The sequence below is a fragment of the Bubalus bubalis genome, chromosome 24, assembly GCF_019923935.1.
Source record: "Bubalus bubalis isolate 160015118507 breed Murrah chromosome 24, NDDB_SH_1, whole genome shotgun sequence".
In the NCBI taxonomy this organism is placed as follows: domain Eukaryota; kingdom Metazoa; phylum Chordata; class Mammalia; order Artiodactyla; family Bovidae; genus Bubalus; species Bubalus bubalis.
In genome coordinates this window covers 13,884,504-13,908,453 of record NC_059180.1, presented here as the reverse complement: position 1 = coordinate 13,908,453, position 23,950 = coordinate 13,884,504, and the positions used below count along the sequence as shown (strand labels likewise).

The window sequence follows — 23,950 nt, the reverse complement described above, 5'->3', positions numbered from 1 at the left end:
ATCTGTAGCCTTCAGCTACCTCCTTATCTGACTCTCTCACACACCAAGCCAATATCTTCCCTGCCCTAAATCATGCCAGGCCTGATACAGAAAGCTAGAGATAGCCCTGTAGTCCAGAGCCCACTGGAATAATTCATATCAGCCAGTCCGGCATCATTTACCCTGCTCTGCCTTTCCTCTCCTAAGGAGACTCCAGTAAGGGCTGTGGCCCAGGCTTTTCCCTCACTTCTCTCTGCCTCCTGAACAAACCCTGTGTGGTATGATGTGCACCTTTCTCTCGGAATATGTAAGTAATATCTTCCTTCAATAGCATTGGCCTGTATTGGCACTCAGTCACCCTTGTGAATTAAACTCCCATGGATACAAATAAGAAAGCATTAAAATTGTTGTATTTTCTAATGAAAATGCAGTGACGTACAATATTATGTTAGTTTCAGGCATATCACATAGTTGACATTTGCATATATTATGAAAGGCTCACCACAATAAGTCTAGTAACCATCTGTCCCCATACAAAGTTATTACACTATTGTTGATGATATTCCTTCTGTTGTATATTTTATCCCTGTGATTTGTTTATAATAAAACTGGAGGTTTGAACCTCTTAGTTCCTTCACCTATTTTGTCCACCCTCTCTCCCCTCCCTTCTCTCCCTTCTGACCATGACCAATTCTCTGTATCTGAGGCTGTTTTCATTTTGTTTGTTTTGTTTTATAGATTGCACATATGAGTTAAGGTCATGTGGTGTTTGTCTTTGTCTCTCTGACTGACTTACCATAGTAGTCTCAAGGTCCATCCATGTTGTTGCAAATGTCAAGATTTCATTCTTTTTATGGCTGAGTAATATTACTCTGTGTGTGCGTGTCTATATATACATCTATCTATATCACAGTTTCTTTATCCATTCCTCTATCAATAAACACTAAGTTTACATCTGTATCCTGGCTCTCATAAATATTGCTGCATCGAACATTGGAGTACATGTATCTTTTCTGATTACTGTTCTTATTTTCTTTGGGTAAATATTCAGTAGTAAAATTGCTGGGTCATACAAAAGTTCTATTTTTGATTTTTTGAGGAACCTTGATAACTGTTTTCCATAGTGGCTGCACCCATCTACAGTCACACCAGCCATGCACGAGGGCTCCCTTTTCTCCACATCCTCACCAGCACTTATTATTTGTTGCCTTTTTGGTGATAGTGATTCTGAAAGATGTTAAGTGGTGTCTCATTGTGGTTTTGATTTGCATTTCCTTGAAAATTAGTGATATTGAGCATCTTTTCATGTGTCTGTTGGCTGTCTGCATTTCCTCTCTGGAAAAATGTCTATTCAGGCCACCTGCACATTCTTTAATTGGGTTGTTTGATTTTGCTGCTATTAAGTTGTGTGTATTTTTATGTATTTTGGATGTCAACCCCTTATTGGATATATTGTTTGCAAATATCTTGTCCCATTTAGTAGGCTGCTTTTTTGGTTGTTGAGAGTTTCCTTCACTGTGTAAAAGCTTTTTGGTTCAATACAGTCCCATTTATTTATTTTTGCTTTTGTTTCCCTTGCCTTACGAGACATATCCAAAAAATATTGCTAAAACTGATGTTGAAGAATGTGCTGCCTAAGTTTTCCTCTAGGAGTTTTATAGTTTCAGGCCTTACATTTAAGTCTTTGATCCATTTTGAGTTTATTTTTGTATATGGTGTGAGGAAATAGTTCATTTTGATTCTTTTGAATGTAGCTGTCCAGTATTCCCAACATCATTTACTGAAGAGGCTGTCTTTACCCTATTGTGTATTCTTGCCTCCTTTGTCACAGATTCATTGACCATACAAGTGTAGATTTATTTCTGAGTTCTCGTTTCTGTTCCTTGGATCTATGTGGGTGGATTGGAAACAGAAATGGTAGTAAGAGTAGTTAAAGGAAGTGAGATGGGCCTCACTTACTCTGACATTTTCAGAGTAAGATTTAAAGATGACAGGCAGTCCTCAAATAAGTAAGTTCAATTTCAAATAATTATTGCAAGATAGATTTCTCATCACTGTGCTGTAAAAATTAGCAATACATAAAATGACCACAATAACTTCTTAAACAACTTTGATTTGTGAGAGTCCTGTATTTCATGTCTTAATATTTCATATGTTAACTTAATATTTGGTTTCAAGTCTACCCAAAGCCTCTCAAGTCTCTTGTGTACTGTTTTTATGGGAGACACCTACACATATAACCTGGGATACATGTATTGTGTTAGTGACTTAAATACTAGAAGCAGCATTATTCTCCGTGGTGTGGGTTTTCAAAATGGTGAAATTTCTTACAAAAGCTTCGCACCAAAGAAAGTGTTTTCTGTCCTCATTTTCCACAGTAGCTACATTCCTGGAAAATTCAATGTACGACAGAGTGTTCAGAAAATACTTTACCTGTAAAATGAAGTTGGAATCTAAGCGTGGAGGATTATAATCAGGTTTTTCACAAGTACGGAGGTGTCATGCGTCATTTGGAAGGAAGTGGCTAATAAGACCCTTTGTGTGTGTGGGAGGGTGGGGTGGGTGGGGAGGGCTATCTTAAACATTACAGGAGATGTGAAAATCTTGCCCCTCCCCTCACTTATTGCCAGTAGTGCCTCCCAACCATTTTGATAACAATAGTATTTCAGGGAATTTCCAGAATACCTCCAGATAGTGTGGACCCCGTTGAGAACCTCTGCCCCAGTCCATTTTCATTGCCATCCTTGAAGTTCAGGTTGTCCTCCTGAACATTGCAGCTAGGTTTTTTTCCCCTCTACTTCTGACCTCCAGTGAATCCCCTCCCCTACCTGCTCAATTTATCTGACCTTAACCAGGTTAATCTCTGAAGTTCATTTCTCATTTAGCCATTCTGTTCTCTGAAGCCTTATGGTAGCTCTTCATTACTTCTTACTCAACGTATCAATTGGGATGTGTAATAGGCATCTTAAACTTAATGTGTCAGAAACAGAATTCCCTAAGTCTATTCTCTTCAGTCTTCACTCCAGCGATTTATGACAACATTGTCCTTTCAGTTACTCAGGCCAGAACCCTGGGAGTCATTTCTGTTCTTCCGTTGTTTTTCTGTTTGTTTGCTTTTGTACCCTCCCACATCTGTTCCGTGAGCACGTCTTTTCAAACTATATCCAGAGTATAACTACTTTTCAGCATTTATACGGCTATGCCTGGATCCAAGTCACTGTCATATGTTCCTTTTATTATTGTAAGTGATCTCCTAACTGCTGTTCCTGATTCCACTCAGTCATCTCCACTGCTGTTCCCTGCGCAGCAGTTGGATGCCTCAGATCATGTAACTCTTTTACTCAGAACTCCCAGGGGTTCTAATCTCTCTCAGAACCAAACCCTGAGTCCTTACAGAGGCCTCCAAGGGTCTGATCTTCCATGCTTCATCTCACCTTACTTCTTGCTGTTCCCCGAATACACTGAACTCAGACTCCTCCCTGGCTTTCTGGTCTCTTGTCTGCTCACTGAGATCTCTGCTCAGTGAGCCTCTATCAGAGAGGCTGTCCCTTGACCACCTTTTTAAAATAACAGCCTTCCCCTGGTCCCCTGACACTGCTTGGAATTTCTCCATAGCACTTTCTCCATAGCACTGTTATCAATTAACAAATTAGGTCTTGCTTATTAACTGTCTCCTCTTTCCCTTCTCATCTCCTCCCCAACCTAAGAGTCTTCATTTTTCTTTCCAATACTGAAAACAGAGCATAGCATGTAGTAATTACTTAGTAAACATTTGTCAGATGACAGAATTATATAAAACCCTGAACCCGAGGAAGACCCTCTCTAGTATGGTTCTGATCTACTTGTTTAGCTTTGTTTTCTGTTTTAACCTTCGTACATCCTGTGCTGCTTCTCTTCCCGCCTCTGATCTCGACCTGGCTGAATCCTCCCCATCTGTCCCAGTCAGGAAAACAGAAACCACCCTGGGTATTTTCACAAGAACAGATTTAATAAAGTAAATTAACTGAATGCTTACAAAGCCATTGAAAGGCCTGGGGTAATGAAGGTCAGAGAGAACTGCTCCTTGCTCGGAGAAAGTTGAGAAGTGCTGGGCTCGCAGGACACTGCTGGAAGTGACCTGAAACGCTGGCAACATTAAAGCAAATGTGTCCCAGGAGCTCGCTTGAAGCCGCTTCGGACTCAGTGTTTGTTGTACGCCCTTGTGTCTGCCAGCTGCTGCCAGTGAAGAATAACGATTTTTCCTTTCTCGCCATCTAAGTCTTGGCATAAGTGCCTCTCACTGGTGGAGTCTAAATCAGAACCCCTCAGACAAGGGAATCTGAGAAATATGGTATTGGGGCTTCTTAGCCCCTACTTATAAGGGGAGGCACAGGACTCAGTATTAATAGCACCTCTTTAGATGCTTAGCATCTGTACACCCCCTTCTACCTGTATTTACATTTTTAAACCATAATAAAAACAAAACATTTGCTCTCCCTAAACTGTTGTAATTATTACTCATGCAAGGGAGGATGTATTCATTCTCTCCCTCTACTCTCTTTTGAGATCCTCTGCCTAAGGATGCAATTATAAGGTTGACCACCACTGACCTGTCTTACATAAAATAGTTGGAGGGGAGGAAAGATAATTATGTATATCCAAGCAAGAAAGACAGTATGTATATTTGCAACTGCTCCTATTTGTACTTGGTCACTTGGTCATAGTTGGTATTTCTAACTTCCTTCCTCCATGAGGCAGGCCACGTTTCCTTTGTGTTGTATCACTACCTCAATGTGATGCTTCTTTGCAGAGGTGAGTGATTCTGCCAGTGAAGAGTCTGAGCCACTAATGGCTCCTCCTGTAATCTTCTCTTAACTTCTCCGACTGTAAAGGAGAATATTAAGGGCTTCCCAAATGGCAACCCACTCCAGTACTCTTGCCTGGAAAATCCCATGGACAGAGGAGCCTGGTAGGCTGCTGTCTATGGGGTCGCTAAGAGTCGGACACGACTGAGCGACTTCACTTTCACTTTTCTCTTTCATGCATTGGAGAAGGAAATGGCAACCCACTCCAGTGTTCTTCCCTGGAGAATCCCAGGGTCGGGGGAGCCTGGTGGGCTGCCATCTATGGGGTCGCATACAGTCAGACACGACTGAAGCGAGTTAGCAGCAGCAGCAGCAGGTGGCTCAGGGGTAAAGAATCCACCTGCAATTCAGGAGACACAGGATACATGAGTTTGATCCCTAGGTCGGGAAGAACCCCTGGAGGAGGAAATGGCAACCTGTTCCAGTATTCTTGCCTGAAAAATCCCATAGACAGAGGAGCTTGGTGGGCTACAATCCATGGGATCATAAAGAGTGAGACATGACTGAGAACACATGCACAAAGAGATGTCTTGGAGGTCCCCTTGGTTCCTGAGAAAATTTTTGTTTCTGTGACATGAGGAGCTCAAAGGGACCAGGGGCTAGTATTAACTGTCAAGAACTATGGAGGGTCTCCTCGTTCAGCCTCCTTACAAGCCAACATATTCACCTGGTAGAGTTTCTTAGATGCTGGTGGAGGACCCAGGACTCCCAGGTCAAAGACAAAGAACAACAGGCAGATTGAGATTCATGACCAGGTCAGGAGACAGATTACTGATGCTTCCTGCTCCTCTGTCCTCCCTAAGTCCTCCTCCTGTTTGTACTTTTTTTTTTTTTAACAGTTTGCTTAACCAGTTTAGAATTTATTTTGCTCTGTAGTATGAAACAAATCTCTAAATCAGGGGTTATCAAACATTTTCTTAAAGGGCCACATGGTGACTTTTAAAGGTTTTTGGGTCATATGATCTTGTTGCAGCTTTTCAGCTATGCCATTGTAGCCCCAAAGCAACCATCAGTTCAGTTCAGTTCAGTTCAGTCGCTCAGTCGTGTCTGACTCTTTGCGACCCCATGAATCGCAGCACGCCAGGCTCCCTGTCCGTCACCAACTCCCGGAGTTCACCCAGACTCACGTCCATCGAGTCAGTGATGCCATCCAGCCATCTCATTCTCTGTCGTCCCCTTCTCCTCCTGCCCCCAATCCCTCCCAGCATCAGAGTCTTTTCCAATGAGTCAACTCTTCGCATGAGGTGGCCAAAGTACTGGAGTTTCAGCTTTAGCATCATTCCTTCCAAAGAAATCCCAGGGCTGATCTCCTTCAGAATGGACTGGTTGGATCTCCTTGCAGTCCAAGGGTCTCTCAAGAGTCTTCTCCAACACCACAGTTCCAAAGCATCAATTCTTTGGCACTCAGCTTTCTTCACAGTCCAACTCTCGCATCCATATGACCACAGGAAAAACCATAGCCTTGACTAGATGGACCTTTGTTGGCAAAGTAATGTCTCTGCTTTTGAATATGCTATCTAGGTTGGTCATAACTTTCCTTCCAAGGAGTAAGTGTCTTTTAATTTCATGGCTGCAGTCACCATCTGCAGTGATTTTGGAGCCCAAAAAAATAGTCTGACACAGTTTCCACTGTTTCCCCATCTATTTCCCATGAAGTGATGGGACCAGATGCCATGATCTTCATTTTCTGAATGTTGAGCTTTAAGCCAACTTTTTCACTCTCCACTTCCAACCATAGATATAAGTAAACAAATGTGGGTGACAGTATTCCAACAAAACCTTACCTACAGAGACAGGCAGTAGCCTGACTGGCCCATGGGCTGCAGTATATTGAACACTGCATTGAACTCTTCATCCCCTGTCAAAAATGGAAGACTGAAATTTTACCCAGACTCTGTGTTTACTAAGCCTTAATCTAGCAACAGAAGCCCACTCGGTTAGGTTGTATGCAGTGGGAGTCCCTCTAATAGATTCTGGTGAGCCCAGAACCACTCACAAAGGGGTCAATTGGGAGCCCCACTAATAATAAGCAGCTGGGACAAATGCTCTTCTTCCCTGTTGGACCATGAATTTCCCCCTCCTGGTAAGAGATATCAGATGGTCAAGTAAAAATGAAAAGAGAGAGACCCTCTTCTTACCACCTTACTCCTGCAGTAATCGACCTGGCCTGTGACATGTTCTCTGTGCCTGCTGGGCCCAAGACTCCTTTCCTTCACTGAGACATAGCATGGTGGTTGGGTGGCAGTCCCCTCCACAAGAAGTGTCCTGTCTAGGGAAGCCAAGCTTCTTTATTCTTGTTCTGAGACTCCCCTCTCCCATTCAGAGTTACTGGGGCTATCCAGGCCCCTTGGCCAGAGGAACTCTGCCAAATAAGCCGCCTGTATGGGAACCCTGCTGGCCTGAGATTCCCCTCCTCCATGTGAAACCTCTTTCACCCCCTCTAATGGTACCAGCTGAGATCAGTGGGAGCCCAAGCAAAATTACATTGCAAAGCCTCTGAAAATTAAACTGCCATTGGAGCCACAGCATACAAAATAGTCCAGGACCTGCAAGCTCAACCTAAACCAAGTGCCTGCTGCTAAAATGAAAGAATGAAACAGAATTTAGAGCCTCCTAACATAGTAGACAAAATGTCTAGGATGCAGTGAAAAAAATCACCTGTCATTCCAAGAACCATGAAAATCACAACTTGAGCAAAAAAAGATAATGAACTGACACCAACACCAGATGAATCAGATGGTGGAGTCATCTGACAAGGATTTTAAAGCAGCTGTCATAAAAATGCTTCAGCAATCACTTACAAAGTCTCTTGAAACAAATGAAAAAATAAAAAATCTCAGCAGAGAAATGCAAGTTATAAAAGGAACCAAGAGGGAATTATACAGTTGAAAAAATACAGTAGCAGAAATAAAAACTCACTGAATGGGTGCAGTAATAGAGTGGAGATGACAGAGGGTAGAGCCAGGGACTTTACCAATTAACAGAATGATCTGTGACCAGGGCAAGTCAATAGAATTTACCCAACTTGAATAGCAGAGAGAATAAACTCCAATAGGATAGAACCAAGGAAATCCACATGAAGATAACCTTACAATTAATGATCTTAAAGCTAAAGAAGAAAAAGATCTTGAAAGATGCTACAGATAAACAGTGAACTAACATCAGTTTGACATCAGATCTCTCATTTGAAATCATGGAGGCCAGAGAAAAGTGGCTCATGTTGTTCAAGCGTTGAAAGAAAATACCTGTCAATCATGATTTCTGTGTCTGGCAAAACTATCCTCCAAAATGAAGATTAACTAAACACATTATCAGATTAAAAAAAAAACTGAGTCTGTTTCTAGCAAATCTGCCTTAAAGATCAGTTAAAGAAGCTATTCAAACCTAATGAAGTGATGAAAGAAAGATTCTTAAAGCATGAGAAAGCAAAGCAGAATGATGAAAAGAGCAGAAATATGAGTACATACAGTAGTTATGATCATTTTCCTCATAATTTTTATAATCATATTTGATGATTGAAGCAGAATACTTAAAATTTTATTTATTTATTTTTATTTGGCTACACTGGGTCTTAGTTGCGGCAGGTGGAATCTTTAGTCTTCATTGCAGCATACAGAACCTTTAGTTGAGGCATGCAAATTCTTAGTTGCAGCATGTGGGATCTAGTTCCCTGACCAGGGATCAAACCTGGGCCCCCTGCACTGGGAGCTTGGAGTCTTAGCCACTGGGTCACCAGGGAAGTCCTAAAACAAAAATTTTAACACCATGTGATACTCAGGACAATGATATATAATTTAAAAGAGAAAATGAAAGGGATCTGTATGGAAGTGATGTTTCCACATTTCACTTGAAGCTGGTAAAATTTTTTTACTAGTAGACTTGGTGGGTCATGTATGTATATTTTTATACTCAGAACAACCACTACAAACACTATCTCAGTGAAAGTCACTCAGTTGTGTCCGACTCTTGCGACCCCATGGACTGTAGCCCTCCAGGCTCCTCTGTCCATAGGATTCTCCAGGCAAGAATAGAGTGGGTTGCCATTTCCTTCTCCAGGGGATCTTCCCAACCCAGGAATCAAACCTGAGTCTCCAGCATTGCAGGCAGATTGTTTTCCAACTGTGCTTTGAGGGAGGGGCTATGAGGAAAGCCCACAAACACTGTACATAGAGATAAAATAAAAAATAAAAAATAAAGATGGAATCCTAAAAATGTTTAAGTAATCTGCAGGAAATCAAAAGAATAACAGGAATGAGAATCAGAGGGAATACGCAGGAAACAAATAATAAAATGGTAGGCTATTTTAGTGCATAAGTAATTACTTCAAATGTAAATATTCTAAATATATCAATCAAATGATAAAGATTGGCAGAGTGGTTCTTGCTTGCTTGCCATTTCCTCCAACTAGCCCCTCCGTGCGTAGGGGCTCTGTCTTATTAGTCATTGTACATTCAACACACAGTATGCTTAAAGTACATTAACTGATTGGTAAATAATGAATGAAACACGCAGGGCTTCAACTTTGTTTCTCCATTGCCATAATATTTAGTGGTAATTACTCTGTAACTTTTGCATATGGTGGACATTTTAGTTTTCAGGGCTACTTTGGAACATGTGAATATTTTGTTTGCCTTCTTGAATATTTTCTTGGGAACTTGGAAGAGCGTTTGTAGAAACAGTTATCCTGTACAGCATTTTCCCTTCACGCCTTTTTTTTTTTTTTTAGTGAAAGGATTAAGTGAAGCGGACAGGGGGACCTCTTTTATCAGGACAAAAGATAAGACTTTTTGGTCAACTGACATAGTAACAAGCTGGTAGATTTTATGTGGGCAGCACTGTAATATCATTACACTGATATATACTGTACACTGATCCATATGTATAAAGGCTTGCCAGCTATGTTTCCTCGTTCATTGTTCCTATTGTTAATTCCATAATTTTCAGTCACTTAGCTCAAAATCGCAGTTATCTTGGACAACTTCCCGTTTGTCCCTCTAATTGGGACCATACCTCTTCAGTTCCCTTTGCCTTTCCTCCGCCAATTTAGAGCAAAGTCACCAGGTCCTTTTTTGCATTAACCTCCTTACAGGTTTCACTTTTTATTGAATCAAGCCCATCTAACAGAGCTCCTGGATGGATCTTTCTAATGCTTGCCACAAGGAGCTCCATGGTATCTTGTGATCCCAACCCTGAGTTGATCTGCAGTATTTCTTCAAGTGGCCATTCTTACAGTGGTTTAATCAATAGCATTGTATTCTTTTCTGGAATAATCTATTTCTTGTGTACATGCTGCTTGTCCCCTCAACAGTCTCAACTCCCCTCTATGTTCAAATTCTACTGTTGGGTTGACATAGAATGTGCTCCAGGTTTCATTACTTTACTCACCCTCCTTATTCAATATGGAGATAATTCTTTCAGGTGAATGCTACTTCCCCCTTTTCTGGGAGCTTTATTTCTCCTTTGGCATTATATATTATTGTACTAATATTGGAAGCAGGTGAATGGATTTGAAAATGAAAGTATCCATGGTCCTCCCTGTGGAGCTTTCAAAATTAATGAATCATAGGTTTATCTCATTAGGGTTTAGAAAACCCAGAGCATTATCTAAATCCGAACGCCATCAAAGCAATCTAATGCTATAATGTTAGTTTTCTGTCTCATGCAGATAACTGGTAAGGGGTATTTATACTCCTGAAACACTTGGTTTCTTCTTTAAAATGATGCCCTGGTATTTTGTTTCCTTGCTTTGAGGATCTTGTTCAAATTATCGTTTGTTTTTTATGTTCACAGTCCATGCTCCGAGGGAGAGGAGGTTGCTATAAACATACATTCTATGGCATTGAAAGCCATCGTTGCATGGAAACTACCCCGAGCTTGGCATGTGCAAATAAATGTGTCTTCTGTTGGCGGTAAGTAAAAATGAATGGCCCTGGTGATCAAATATGTAACGTTGTGCTGAGACTGAAAAATCCTAGGAGTTTATTATGCTGTTAACCTGTTCTTTCCTATTTTGATAGTGGTGTCATTAGCTAGTCAGTGGTATAGATTGGTTTAGATCGAAAATCTCTACTTTCTGTAACTCACTATATCTGTTTATGTAGCTAATTCAGTTGATTGTATTTTAGGTTCTCATTATTTCATCCTTTTTTTTAAAAAAAGTTTCATTGAATCATAAAAGTAATCTACTTTTACATAGAAAATTTTAAAAACCATTAAAAATTATAAAGAAAAGCAACAATTCAAGCATCCAGGGAAAACACTTTTAATGCTTTGTAGTATTTGCTTTCTGTTCTTTTTCTCCCAAAGTCTTTCATTTTTAAAAATACAGCATTTTCTACTTTCTGTTTTATATCCTGTTTTTATTTTTTAAATATAAGACTCATTCTCTGTCATTAGAATTTTATATACATAAGCTTTTTATTTTGAAACAATTTTAGTTTACAGAAGATTTCCAACGACATTTTCCAACTTCTCTTAATGTTCAGACTTTATGTAACCATGGAACAACTATCAAAATCAAGAAATTAACATTGATGCAGTGTTATTAATCAAATTGGAAACTGACTTTCATTGGTTTTCCCACTAAATTCAATTCAGGATCCTACATCAAATTTAGGTTTTAGGTGTGATGTCTCTTTAGTTATCTACAGTTCTTTAATCTTTCCTTGTCTATAATGACCTTTACACTTTTGAAGAGTATTCAGTTCATTTCAGTTCAGTTGCTCAGTCGTGTCCAACTCTTTGCGACCCTATGAATTGCAGCATGCCAGGCCTCCCTGTCCATCACCAACTCCTGGAGTTCACTCAAACTCACGTCCATTGAGTCGGTGATGCCATCCAGCCATCTCATCCTCTGTCATCCCCTTCTCCTCCTGCCCCCAATCCCTCCCAGCATCAGAGTCTTTTCCAATGAGTCAACTCTTCGCACGAGGTGGCCAAAGTACTGGAGTTTCAGCTTTAGCATCATTCCTTCCAAAGAAATCCCAGGGCTGATCTCCTTCAGAATGGACTGGTTGGATCTCCTTGCAGTCCAAGGGACTCTCAAGAGTCTTCTCCAACACCACAGTTCAAAAGCATCAATTCTTCGGTGCTCAGCTTTCTTCACAGTTCAACTCTCACATCCATACATGACCACTGGAAAAACCATAGCCTTGACTAGACGAACCTTTGTTGGCAAAGTGATGTCTTTGCTTTTGAATATGCTATCTAGGTTGGTCATAACTTTTCTTCTAAGGAGTAAGCGTCTTTTAATTTCATGGCTGCAGTCACCATCTGCAGTGATTTTGGAGCCCAAAAAAATAAAATCTGACACTTTTCCCACTGTTTCCCCATCTATTTCCCATGAAGTGATGGGACCAGATGCCATGATCTTCATTTTCTGAATGTTGAGCTTTAAGCCAGCTTTTTCACTCTTCACTTTCACTTTCATCAAGAGGCATTTTAGTTCCTCTTCACTTTCTGCCATAAGGGTGGTGTCATCTGCATATCTGAGGTTATTGATATTTCTCCTGGCAATCTTGATTCCAGCTTGTGCTTCTTCCAGCCCAGCATTTCTCATGATGTACTCTGCATATAAAATAAGCAGGGTGACAATATACAGCCTTGGCGTACTCCTTTCCCTATTTGGAACCAGTCTGTTGTTCCGTGTCCAGTTCTAACTGTTGCTTCCTGACCTGCATACAAATTTCTCAAGAGGCAGATCAGGTGTTCTGGTATTCCCATCTCTTTCAGAATTTTGCACAGTTTATTGTGATCCACACAGTCAAAGGCTTTGGCATAGTCAATAAAGCAGAAATAGATGTTTTTCTGGAACTCTCTTGCTTTTTCCGTGATCCAGCAGATGTTGGCAATTTGATCTCTGGTTCCTCTGCCTTTTCTAAAACCACCTTGAACATCTGGTAGTTCACAGTTCACGTATTGCTGAAGTCTGGCTTGGAGAATTTTGAGCATTACTTTACTAGCGTGTGAGATGAGTGCAATTGTACGGTAGTTTGAGCATTCTTTGGCATTGCCTTTCTTTGGGGTTGGAATGAAAACTGACCTTTTCCAGTCCTGTGGCCACTGCTGAGTTTTCCAAATTTGCTGGCATATTGAGTGCAGCACTTTCACAGCATCATCTTTCAGGATTTGAAATAGCTCAACTGGAATGCCATCACCTCCACTAGCTTTGTTCGTAGTGATGCTTTCTAAGGCCTACTTGACTTCACAGTTTAGGATGTCTGGCTCTAGGTGAATGATCACACCATTGTGGTTATCTTGGTCGTGAATATCTTTTTTGTACAGTTCTTCTGTGTATTCTCGCCACCTCTTCGTAATATCTTCTGCTTCTGTTAGGTCCATACCATTTCTGTCCTTTATCTAGTCCATCTTTGCATGAAATGTTCCCTTGGTATCTCTAATTTTCTTGAAGAGATCTCTAGTCTTTCCCATTCTGTTGTTTTCCTCTATTTCTTTGTGTTGCTTGCTTGCTTGCTAAGTTGCTTCGGTCGTGTCCGACTCTGTGCGACCCCATAGACGGCAGCCCACCAGGTTTCCCTGTCCCTGGGATTCTCCAGGCAAGAACACTGGAGTGGGTTGCCATTTCCTTCTCCAATGCAGGAAAGTGAAAAGTGAAAGTGAAGTCGCTCAGTCGTGTCCAACTCTAGCCACCCCATGGACTGCAGCCTACCAGGCTCCTCCGTCCATGGGATTTTCTAGGCAAAAGTACTGGAGTGGGGTGCTATTGCCTTCTCCGTTTCTTTGCATTAGTTAGGTATATTTGGATTTTGGGACAAAAACCCATAGAAGTGATGTAACCTCTTAGCATATCATATTAGGGAGTACTTCTAACTTTTATTATGGATATGTTTTGAACAAAAATAGAGTGAATAGTATAATGAATCTCTATGTACATTTGTTAAATCATTTCCAGTCATGTTCCGTTTACCTACCCTAGTTCTCACTATTTCGATGCAAATCTCAGCCATTATTGTTTTATCTTATACCTACTTTGATTGACAGATAATATTTTAAAAAAGGCCTAAAAAAAAGAATCTAATATCATCATCATCCCATCATAAGTTCTTTTACATGGTTTCCCTTTTCTAGTTATCTAGGGATATAGTGAAGAAACAAAAACAAAAACTGAAAAATATCTTTTCAGACATTCTGTTAAATCATTGGTTCTCAACTGGGGCAAAATTTCTATTTTTCATCTTGAGGGGAAACTTGGGGCATTTGACCATGTCTGGAGACATTTTTAATTGTTGTAATGGAAGGAGGTGCTGCTGGTGCCTAGTGGGCAGGGGCCAGGGATGCTCTTAAACACTCTGTAACACATAGGACAGCCCTTCACAGCAAAGAGTTATTGAGTTCAAAATGTCAGTTGTGCTGAGGTTGAAAAGTCATGTGTGCGGTGGTCTAGGGATGTGTAGCATAAGAGCTTCACAACAGTATATTTGCTGTTTCTATTATATTTTTTGGCTGCTGTTGGCATAAATTTTACTTTTATATAAGCTGTAAACACAGCATATCAGTACTCTGTTTTAGTTGTACTGTCAGTTGTTTTTAGAGTAATTAAAAGGAAAATAAACTTTATCTTTCCATATTTTATTTTCTTTTTTCAGCACTCATCATTTCTTTGAGTAATCTTAAGTTACTATCTGGTGTCTATTTCTTTTGCCTGAGTGATTCCCTTTAATATACTCTGTAGTATAGGTTTGCCAACAAGGAAAACTCTCAGATTTTTGTCTGCAAAAGTCTTTCTTACTCCATTTTTGGAAAGATAATTGCACTGGGTATAGAATTCTGAGTTGACAAGTTTATTTCCTTTAAGCATTCTCTCAGGTGTCATTATAGTGTCATCTGGCTTGCTTGTTTTCTGATGAGTTGTCAGAAATAATACCAATCTGTGTCCTTAAGTAATGTGCCCTTTTTCTCTTACTTGAAGATTTTCTGATTTTCTTTTGTTTTCATTAGCTTAGATACTGTATTTTTACACTGTCTTTAAATATTCTGGTTGTTCTGCAAGCTTCTTGGATCTGTGGTTAATTGTTTCTCATTAACTTTGGGAAATTGTTGGCCGTATTTTTTCGACATCTTTCTCTACTTTATTTTGTGTTTCCCTTCTGGGATTTTAATTATTATATTTTGGCTCTGGGATTCCAATTATGTATATTTTGGACCTTTTGATAATTGTCCCACAGCTCTTGGATGCTGTGTCTTTTTTTTTTCCCCACTTAAAATTTTATGTGTGTTTTAGTTGGCTTAATTTGTTCTCTCCAAGTTTTTTTTTTTTTTTTTACCTCTTTCCTTAGCTGTTGTAGTTTACTGTTGAGCCTGTCGAAGTCCTATTTTTTTCGTGTTTAGTATTTCTATTTGATTATAACTTTCCTCTCTGTGCTGAATTTACCCATTTGGTCTTGTATGTTGTTTACCTCTTTCTATTAGGACTTGTAACATATGGTAATCATAGTTCTAAAAATATAACCTGTCAGATACTTTCACCCCTTGTGTCAGAAGAGTTTGGTCCTATTGATTGCTTCGTCTCTTGGAAATGTATTGTTTTCTTGCCTTTTTGTATGCCTCTTATTTTGTTTTTTTTTTTGAAGTCCAACATTGTTAGAGACTGAGATGACTGTTTTTTGCGTGTGGAAATTGGCACCCCTTTCCTTTCTGGGGTCCTTTAGAGATACCTTGAGTGTTGCCTGGGGTTTGCTGGAGGTTTTTCCCTCCGTGACTGATCCATCCTAAGCTTTAGGTCTTCCCATTGCCTCTCAGAGAGAGTCTTGAAACAGTATTGTACTGGTGGTCATTGCTGGATGCTTGTTAGCCTGGTGGTGTGTGGCTGGGAGAGAGGGGTACATGTTGTATTGTTCTGATTAAGCCTCAGTCTTGGCCAAGCATTTCCCTTGTCCATCTGTCTGTCTGTCCTAGATGTCATGACTCAAAATAAGTTGTGAAATATAGCTGTAGATAGCTGAGCTTTTAGGAGAAAACCAACCTGGATTTTATAATTATATGGACTCCCTCATAGCGGGTGACTAGCTGAGAGTTAACAGAGTTCTGAAGAACTTTTGCCTCTCTTTTTCCTAGGCACCACACCAATCCAGTGGGTACCGAATGGCGGTGGAAAATGGACCAACCTGAAATGATCTTGAAGGAAGCCATTGAGAACCATCAGAACATGATCAAGCAGTTTAAAGGTATTTATCTTCCCTCTACAAAGGAATGCTAATAGCTTGAATTAAATTGGCAGAGGAATTGCCTCCTTTGGCAGAATGTTGTCCCTGCTGGCAAATTCTTGTGTAGGAAATCGAAAACTTTGTAGAAATACTATATATACTTTGGCCTTTGTAGTTTTCACTGATAACTTTATATATATCATATGATGGGAGAACTAAAAAATTAATTCAGAGCTTAGCTATTTTTAATATAGTGCATTCAGCTTGTAAATTTTGGCTGGGAATGTATCATCATTCCTCCTAAAAACTTTTGCTATTGTGCTGTGTTGGATACAAAGCAACCTTGTGATTCGACTGATAATTTTAGATCATTCAACTGATAAGTAATACCAGTTAGATAGTATTAGGAAGGCATTTTTGAATAAATGCTGTACAAAAAAGGAGGGTTAATTTTAATCAGATTTCCTCCACATGATCCACAGTGATGTATAGAATTCTGCTACTCAGTGTCTAGAATTTCCTAATCTAGCTGTGTCTCACAGTTCAAGGTATTTGACTCCACTGGAGATGGCTGGTTCTTAAGCTTTAGTGTGCATCAGAATTGATCATTAAAATAGAGATTCCCAATCTCCTTCCCCAGGGATTGATTCAGAAAGTCTGAGGGAGGGAGCTAGAATGTACATCACTTACACATTTTCTGATAACCCTGTTGTTGAACTGGAGACTATACTTTGAGACCCACCACTGTAGATAGATATGAAGGACTGGTATTAGGTTGGCCAAAAAGTTCTTTGGGCTTTCCCGTAGAAGCTTAAGGAAAAACCTGAACAAACTTTTTGGCCAACCCAATAAAATAATGGCTTTTTAAAGACAATTGCAGGTGATCGACTGAAATGTGTTAGGTTCCCTGTTAAATGTGCATGTCTCTTGTCTCCACCCATCCCTTGTCAGTCCTGTCTCCTTTATTCTCCTTTCCTTTCATATACAACAAAAAAAGTGAATTCCAGCCAAGGTGGGTTTGGCATCTGCACTCTTGCATCGTAAATGGGAATCTTTATAAACCCCAGTAATTAGCATTTTGAAGATCAGGTAGTCCTTTCATGCAGAGAAGTTTTTTCTGCCAGGTCACTACTGCTTCTTGAGATCACACTGTTTCTGATGTTTTTCTTTCACCAAGCAGTTCTCCAGGTCTCAGTAGACACTGCCTGGGTGTTCAACAAATGTAATTCAGTCCTGGCACTGTCTGGAGATAACATCAGACCCACAGGTTAGGGGTTCAGTCCTGTAAGATCGCACCCCACTTCAGATGCCAATGGAAAGCCTGGGATGTTACCTGTGTTTCTGATCAACTGTAAATCGGAAGTTCCCACGAAATCCTCGGATTCTGTTAGTTTGTTAGAGTGGCTCGCAGAACAGAGAAACATCTACATATGTTTACCAGTTTGGTATAAAGGATATTATAGAGACCACAGGTGAACAGCCAGATGGAGAAGTATAGGGTCGGTCTGGAAAGGTCCTGAGGCCAGGAGCTTCTGTCCCCATGGAACTGGGGTGCACCACCCTCCTAGCACATGGATACATCCACCAACCCAGAAGCTCATCAAATCTTGTTCAAGGGTTTTTATAGAGCTTAATTTGTCAGTTCCCTTTCCCTTTCTCACTGGTCCATGGGTGTGATTGAAAATTCTAATCCTTTGAACACTTGGTCTTTATGGTGACCAGCCCCATCCTAAGGCTATTTAGGAGTCCTACCCTATGCCACCCCATTTGCATAAATGTACTTAGGTGTACTTAAAAAGGGCTCCTCATTTATTTTTTGGCTGCGCTATCTGGCATATGGGATCTTAGTGCCCTGAGTCCCCTGCAGTTGAAGCATGGAGTCTTAACCACTGGACCCCTAGGGAAGTCCCGAAAGGGATCTTTATGAATGACAAAAGGTACTCCCACCACTCAGGAAATCCCAGGGGTTATAGGAGCTTTGTGCCAGGAACCAGAGCAAAGACCAAATCTATTTCTTATTTTTTACCATGGTATTTCTTACTACTATTCTGACTTCCTAGGACAAATTGGGAAAGTAATGCAAATAATGATTCAAGAGCAATAATAATTTATAAAGGTATTTTTATAAAAGTAATTTATAAATTTATATTATCTTTATGAGTTTTCTAAGGAAAATTGCCCTATACATATATGTGTACATATGTATGTGCCAACTTGTACATCTGCAGAGATGCTAATAAATATTTTAACATTTCATCTTGGTTTTTAGTCTCAAGAATTTTTTTTTTTTTTGGAAACAAGTCATTTTCTCTTATTTGGAAAAAGCAGTGTCTCTTACCAGCCTTTTGGAAAATTAAATGAAACTGTGTAGTAAAAAACTAGTAAGTCTCCACATCAGGAATTTACTAGCTTTTCTTAGACTCTTTGTTGATTTCGTTAATATTATTGATCATGACCCTCAAATAAACCATATGCCTTTTAAGTATATTTCAAGGCAAAGTCTTTCTTTCTTTTGGATACTTAGTTACTAGTCAGAGTTCTCCAGAGAAAGAGTCATCAGGATGCTGTGTGGGTGTGTTTAGAGGGAGAAAGAGAGAGAGAGATTGATAGAGTGAGATTGGCTTAAAGAATTGGATCATGGAATTGTACAGGCTTGGTCAATCAAAAAGATAAAAATAATCTGATGGAGTGGACCAGCAAGCTAGAGATTTAAGGAAGAATTGCAGTTCAAATCCAGAGGCTGTCTGCTTGCAGAATTCCTTCTTGCTTGAGGGCTGTCAGCCTTTGTTCTTTAAGGCTTTCAGTTGATTTGATGAGGCTCATCTGCATTATAAAGGGCAGTCTGCTTTACCCAAAGTCCACTGACCTAAATGTTAATTTCATCCGGAAGACATCTTCACCATCCAACATCCAGAATAACGTTTGACCAAACTGGGCACCATGGCCCAGCCAAGTTGACACGTAAAATTAGCCATCCTAGACAGTCATATCAGAAGCAGCAAACACCAGTAATTTTACCTCTTTAGTGTAATCAGTATGTTTTTATTTGGTGCTTAAAGAAGCAGTTGAATCCTTAAATAATGGGGTGATAGCCGAGGATGTGTGTTTCCTGGACATCTAGGAAGCTCCCTGAATAAATTGTGTGCCAGGCAGTTTGTATGGGTGGAAGCAGCCCCGAGGAGTAGACATGCATTTTTCCATCCCGAGATGTCCTTGATACAGAGTGACAACCTGAGTTTTGATCGTGATTTTTCTGACAGGAGCATTTTTGTAAATGCACTTTAAATGGAAATAGGAGATGAATAAATCATGAGGCTGCCTTTCTTCACGTTAATAACATATGTTAGGCGAGCTCGGTGAGCACGTAGTCTTTGTTGTCTGCCTAGCTTGTTGGACGGTGTGTCCTGTGCAGAAAGGTGTCCCTGGTTAGTAACCTTGTGCTTGCTTTAATCAGTAGGCATCTCAGACGGTTTGTCTTCCGGTACCTGTGGCATAAGAGACAAAGCGTTTTAAAGTATATATATTGTCTTGCAGGGGAAGGACAGATACAGGATTGCAGGGACAAAGAACAGAGCATGTCTGTGAATAAGTGAATCCTGAGTAGGGGGGAGAGTGCCTAAGAGGGTGGGGGTGACCCCCGAAATACAGCAGCTGCCATTCATTCACCCTTAAAAACAGCTTTTATAGAGTATCTTCCTTGCCCTTGTAATTCTCACAAAGGATGCTGTTTGCATACCTTAATTAATTGCCTTGACAAAATGTTACCATGTCAGCAAAACATCTCTTTATTTAATCACAATAAATTTTCTCGAAAGGTTTTCAAATTGGAACTGGTTGATACTTGTACACTGACACTCTTCAGAATACTGAAAACAGTTTTTCTTTACAGTAGTAGAAAACAAGTGTATTTTTGAAGGTGTGGTGGGCAGTAGACAGGTCTGCCCATGGGCTTAAAGGAGCTCTGATTCATTATATTTTCACTAAGAATGAGAACTCCTTTAGTTTCCAGTTTTTTAGATGGTGGTGACTATTTGTTAATGCTTCTTACTTCATTCTGGGCTTAATTACTTTTTTGAAAATCTGTCTCATTTTAGTAACTGCAGCAAATCCTACTGTGAAACCTATAGTATTAGAAGATGTGTTTTCTATCTTTTTGGCTCTTGGCAGAAAGTAATCTGAAATGTTCAAATCGATGGTTGTTTACTGTGGGCATTCAGCTAGGCAGTAAGATTTTCTAACTTCACTCAGTTTTTATCAATGGTTATAATCTAAAGTTTTCTTTTTTAATGAACCCGAATTCCTCCTTCAATCAGTGAAATCACTGTGTTCTATCTCTCATTCATCCCTAAGTTGAGTTCAGATAGTCATTCAGTCATGTCTGATTCCTTGTGACCTCACGGACAGGAGCACACCAGGCTTCCCTGTCCATCACCAACTCCCGGAGCTTACTCAAACTTATGTCCATCGAGTCGGTGATGCCATCCAACCATCTTATCCTCTGTTGTCCCCTTCTCCTCCTGCCTTCAGTCTTTCCCAGCATCAGGGTCTTTTCCAATGAGTCAGTTCTTTGCATCAGGTGGCCAAAGTATTGGAGCTTCAGCATCAGTCCTTCCAATGAATATTCAGGACTGATTTCCTTTAGGATGGACTGGTTGGGTCTCCTTGCAGTCCAAGGGACTCTCAAGAGTCTTCTCCAACACCACAGTTCAAAAACATTGATTCTTTGGTGCTCAGCTTTCTTTATAGTCCAACTCTCGCATCCATACGTGACTACTGAAAAAAACCGTAGCTTTGACTAGATGGACCTTTCAGTTCAGTTCAGTCGCTCAGTCGTGTCCGACTCTTTGCAACCCCATGAATTGCAGCACGCCAGGCCTCCCTGTCCATCACCAACTCCCAGAGTTCACTCAAACTCATGTCCATCCAGTCAGTGATGCCATCCAGCCGTCTCATCCTCTGTCGTCCCCTTCTCCTCCTGCCCCCAATCCCTCCCAGCATCAGAGTCTTTTCCAATGAGTCAACTCTTTGCATGAGGTGGCCAAAGTATTGGAGTTTCAGCTTTAGCATCAGTCCTTCCAAAGAACACCCAAGACTGAGCTCCTTTAGAATGGACTGGTTAGATCTCCTTGCAGTCCAAGGGACTCTAAAGAGTCTTCTCCAACACCACAGTTCAAAAGCATCAATTCTTCGGTGCTCAGCTTTCTTCACAGTCCAACTCTGACATCCATACGTGACCACTGGAAAAACCATAGCCTTGACTAGATGGACCTTTGTTGGCAAAGTAATGTCTCTGCTTTTGAATATGCTATCTAGGTTGGTCATAACTTTCCTTCCAAGGAGTAAGCATCTTTTAATTTCATGGCTGCAGTCACCATCTGCAGTGATTTTGGAGCCCAAAAAATAAAGTCTGCTACTGTTCCCATTATTTCCCCATCTGTTTGCCATGAAGTGATGAGACCGGATGCCATGATCTTAGTTTTTGAATGTTGAATTTTAAGTCAACTTTTTCATTCTCTTTCACTTTCATCAAGAGGCTTTTTATTTCTTCTTCGCTTTCTGCCATAAGGGTGGTGTCATCTGCATTTCTGAGGTTATTGATATTTCTCCTGGCAATCTTGATTCCAGCTTATGCTTCATCCAGCATTTCCCAGGATGTACTCTACATATAAGTTAAATAAGCAGGGTGACAATATATAACCTTGATGTACTCCTTTCCCGATTTAGAACCAGTGTGTTGTTCCATGTCCAGTTCTAACTGTTGCTTCTTGATCTGCATACAGATTTCTCAGGAAGCAGGAAGGTAGTCTGGTATTCCCGTCTCTTTCAGAATTTTTCACAGTTTGTTGTGATCCACACAGTGAAAGGCTTTGGCATGGTCAATAAAGCAGAAGTAGATGTTTTTCTGGAACTCTCTTGCTTTTTCAATGATCCAATGGATGTTGGCAATTTGATTTCTGGTTCCTCTGCCTTTTCTAAATCCAGCTTGAACATATGGAAGTTCATGGTTCATGTACTGTTGAAGCCTGACTTAGGGAATTTTGAGCATTGCTTTGCTAGTGTGTGAGATGAGTGCAATTGTGCAGTAGTTTGAGCATTCTTTGGCATTTCCTTTCTTTGGGATTGGAATGAAAACTGACCTTTTTCAGTCCTGTGGCCACTGCTGAGTTTTCCAAATTTGCTGGCTTATTGAGTGCAGCACTTTCACAGCATCATCTTTTACGATTTGAAATAGCTCAACTGGAATTCCATCACCTCCACTGGCTTTGTTCGTAGTGATGCTTCCTGTGGCCCACTTGACTTTGCATTCCAGGATGTCTGGCTCTAGGTGAGTGATCACACCTGGGTTATGTGAGTCATGAAGATCTTTTTTGTTTAGTTCTTCTGTGTATTCTTGCCACCTCTTCTTAATATCTTCTGCTTCTGTTAGGTCCATACCATTTCTGTCCTTTATTGAGCCCATCTTTGCATGAAATGGTCCCTTGGTATCTCTAATTTTCTTGAAGAGATCTCTAAGGGTGTAAATATTAATGAAACAGATGACTGTCCTTTCTGGATAGTCAGTTTCAGAGTAAGGATGGCAAGGCTAATGAAGTCACTCTACCTCTTCTGAACTGAGTTCCGCCCCCTGGGTGATGCTCTGACACACGTTCCAGTTCTGGGTGCTAAAGATGCAGGAGTGTCACTTAGATTTCATTTTAGCCCCTGGTGGAGAGTCTCTTCTCTGTCTTCCCCAAATCAGAATTCCTTAGTAGAGACTGGCATGGAGAAGTGGCTTAATCTCAAATGTAGAATTACTCACAGATGCCCTACAGGAAACTAGTTCTGCTTTCTCTTCTTCCACATCCATTTTAGAATTTCCCTGTTAAAGCCCTGTTGTTATTACCCTGTGTCCCCTTGTGGCTTACAAAAAAGAAAAACAAAACAAAAAGCCAAACGTAAAAGTGTGTTTCTGGTTTCCTCAGTTGGAACTTGGGATACATTTTCCTATAGGAAAAAAAAATTGAATTTGATTAGGTGATATTGAAATGGACTTGGTAGTGCTATAGTTTAGGTATGTGCTGTGCTAAGTTGCTTCAGTTGTGTCTGACTTTTTGTGACTCAATGGATTGTAGCCATGAGATTCTCCAGGCAAGAGTACGGGTGTGGGTTGCCATTTCCTCTTTGGGGATCTTCCCGACCCAGAGATCGAACCTGAGTCTGTCACATCTCCGGTGTTGGCAGGTGGGTTCTTTACCACTAGCGCCACCCGGGAAGTTCATTGTTTAGGTATATTACAGATTAATTTGATGTTGGCGGGGCTTGGGGGTTTGAATGGTAACTTCATCTCCGTTTTAATAGCATTATATCTGGAGGAATATGAATTTCAGATTTCAACAGAAATTTAGGAAACAGGAGTCATAAGTTGGAAGTTACAGGCAATTTTCAAAGGTTTGTAGCCGTTTCCTTCTTAGTTTGTTAAGTTTTTCCACTCCCGCCTCTCCTTAGACCGCACTCTTTTAACTCACTGATGTTTCCCATCACTCTGCTGTGGAGTCCTTAGTTTCTTTGGGTGCTTTCCCACCCCGTGTTGATCACCGACTCCCTCCCTTGGGTCTGGTCCAGTCATTCTATGATCTGATTTTTGTATGGGATGAGTCTTGTTGTCGGTATTGTTTTTGCCTCTGAGTTTCCAGCTTTTGGGGCTTCCCTTGTAGCTCAGTCAGTAAAGAATCTGCCTGCAGTGCAGGAGACCCCGGTTTGATCCCTGGGTCGGGAAGATCCCCTGGAGAAGGAAATGGCAACCCACTCCAGTATCCTTGCCTGGAAAATCTCATGGACACAGGAGCCTGGTGGGCTGCAGTCCATGGGGTCACAAAGAGTTGGGCATGACTGAGTGACTAACACTTACTAACACTTACTTCCAGCTTTTGGCTCAGTGGCCAGCCTTCAGCACATTTTGAAGACATTCTGATCTTTTCAACGTTC

General features: G+C 40.6%; 1 protein-coding gene across 3 annotated transcripts in view; it reads left to right on the top strand.

Moving 5' to 3' along the window:
* The window catches only part of LOC102406545 (S-adenosyl-L-methionine-dependent tRNA 4-demethylwyosine synthase TYW1), a 146,071-nt gene that overhangs the window by 32,959 nt on the left and 89,162 nt on the right, over nt 1-23,950 (top strand). For all 3 annotated transcript variants that reach the window (XM_006070322.4, XM_044936074.2, XM_044936075.2), the window contains exons 10-11: nt 10,614-10,732; nt 15,897-16,006. In XM_006070322.4, coding sequence (XP_006070384.2) covers nt 10,614-10,732; nt 15,897-16,006 — 229 coding nt within the window. The remainder of the gene's footprint in view (nt 1-10,613; nt 10,733-15,896; nt 16,007-23,950) is intronic.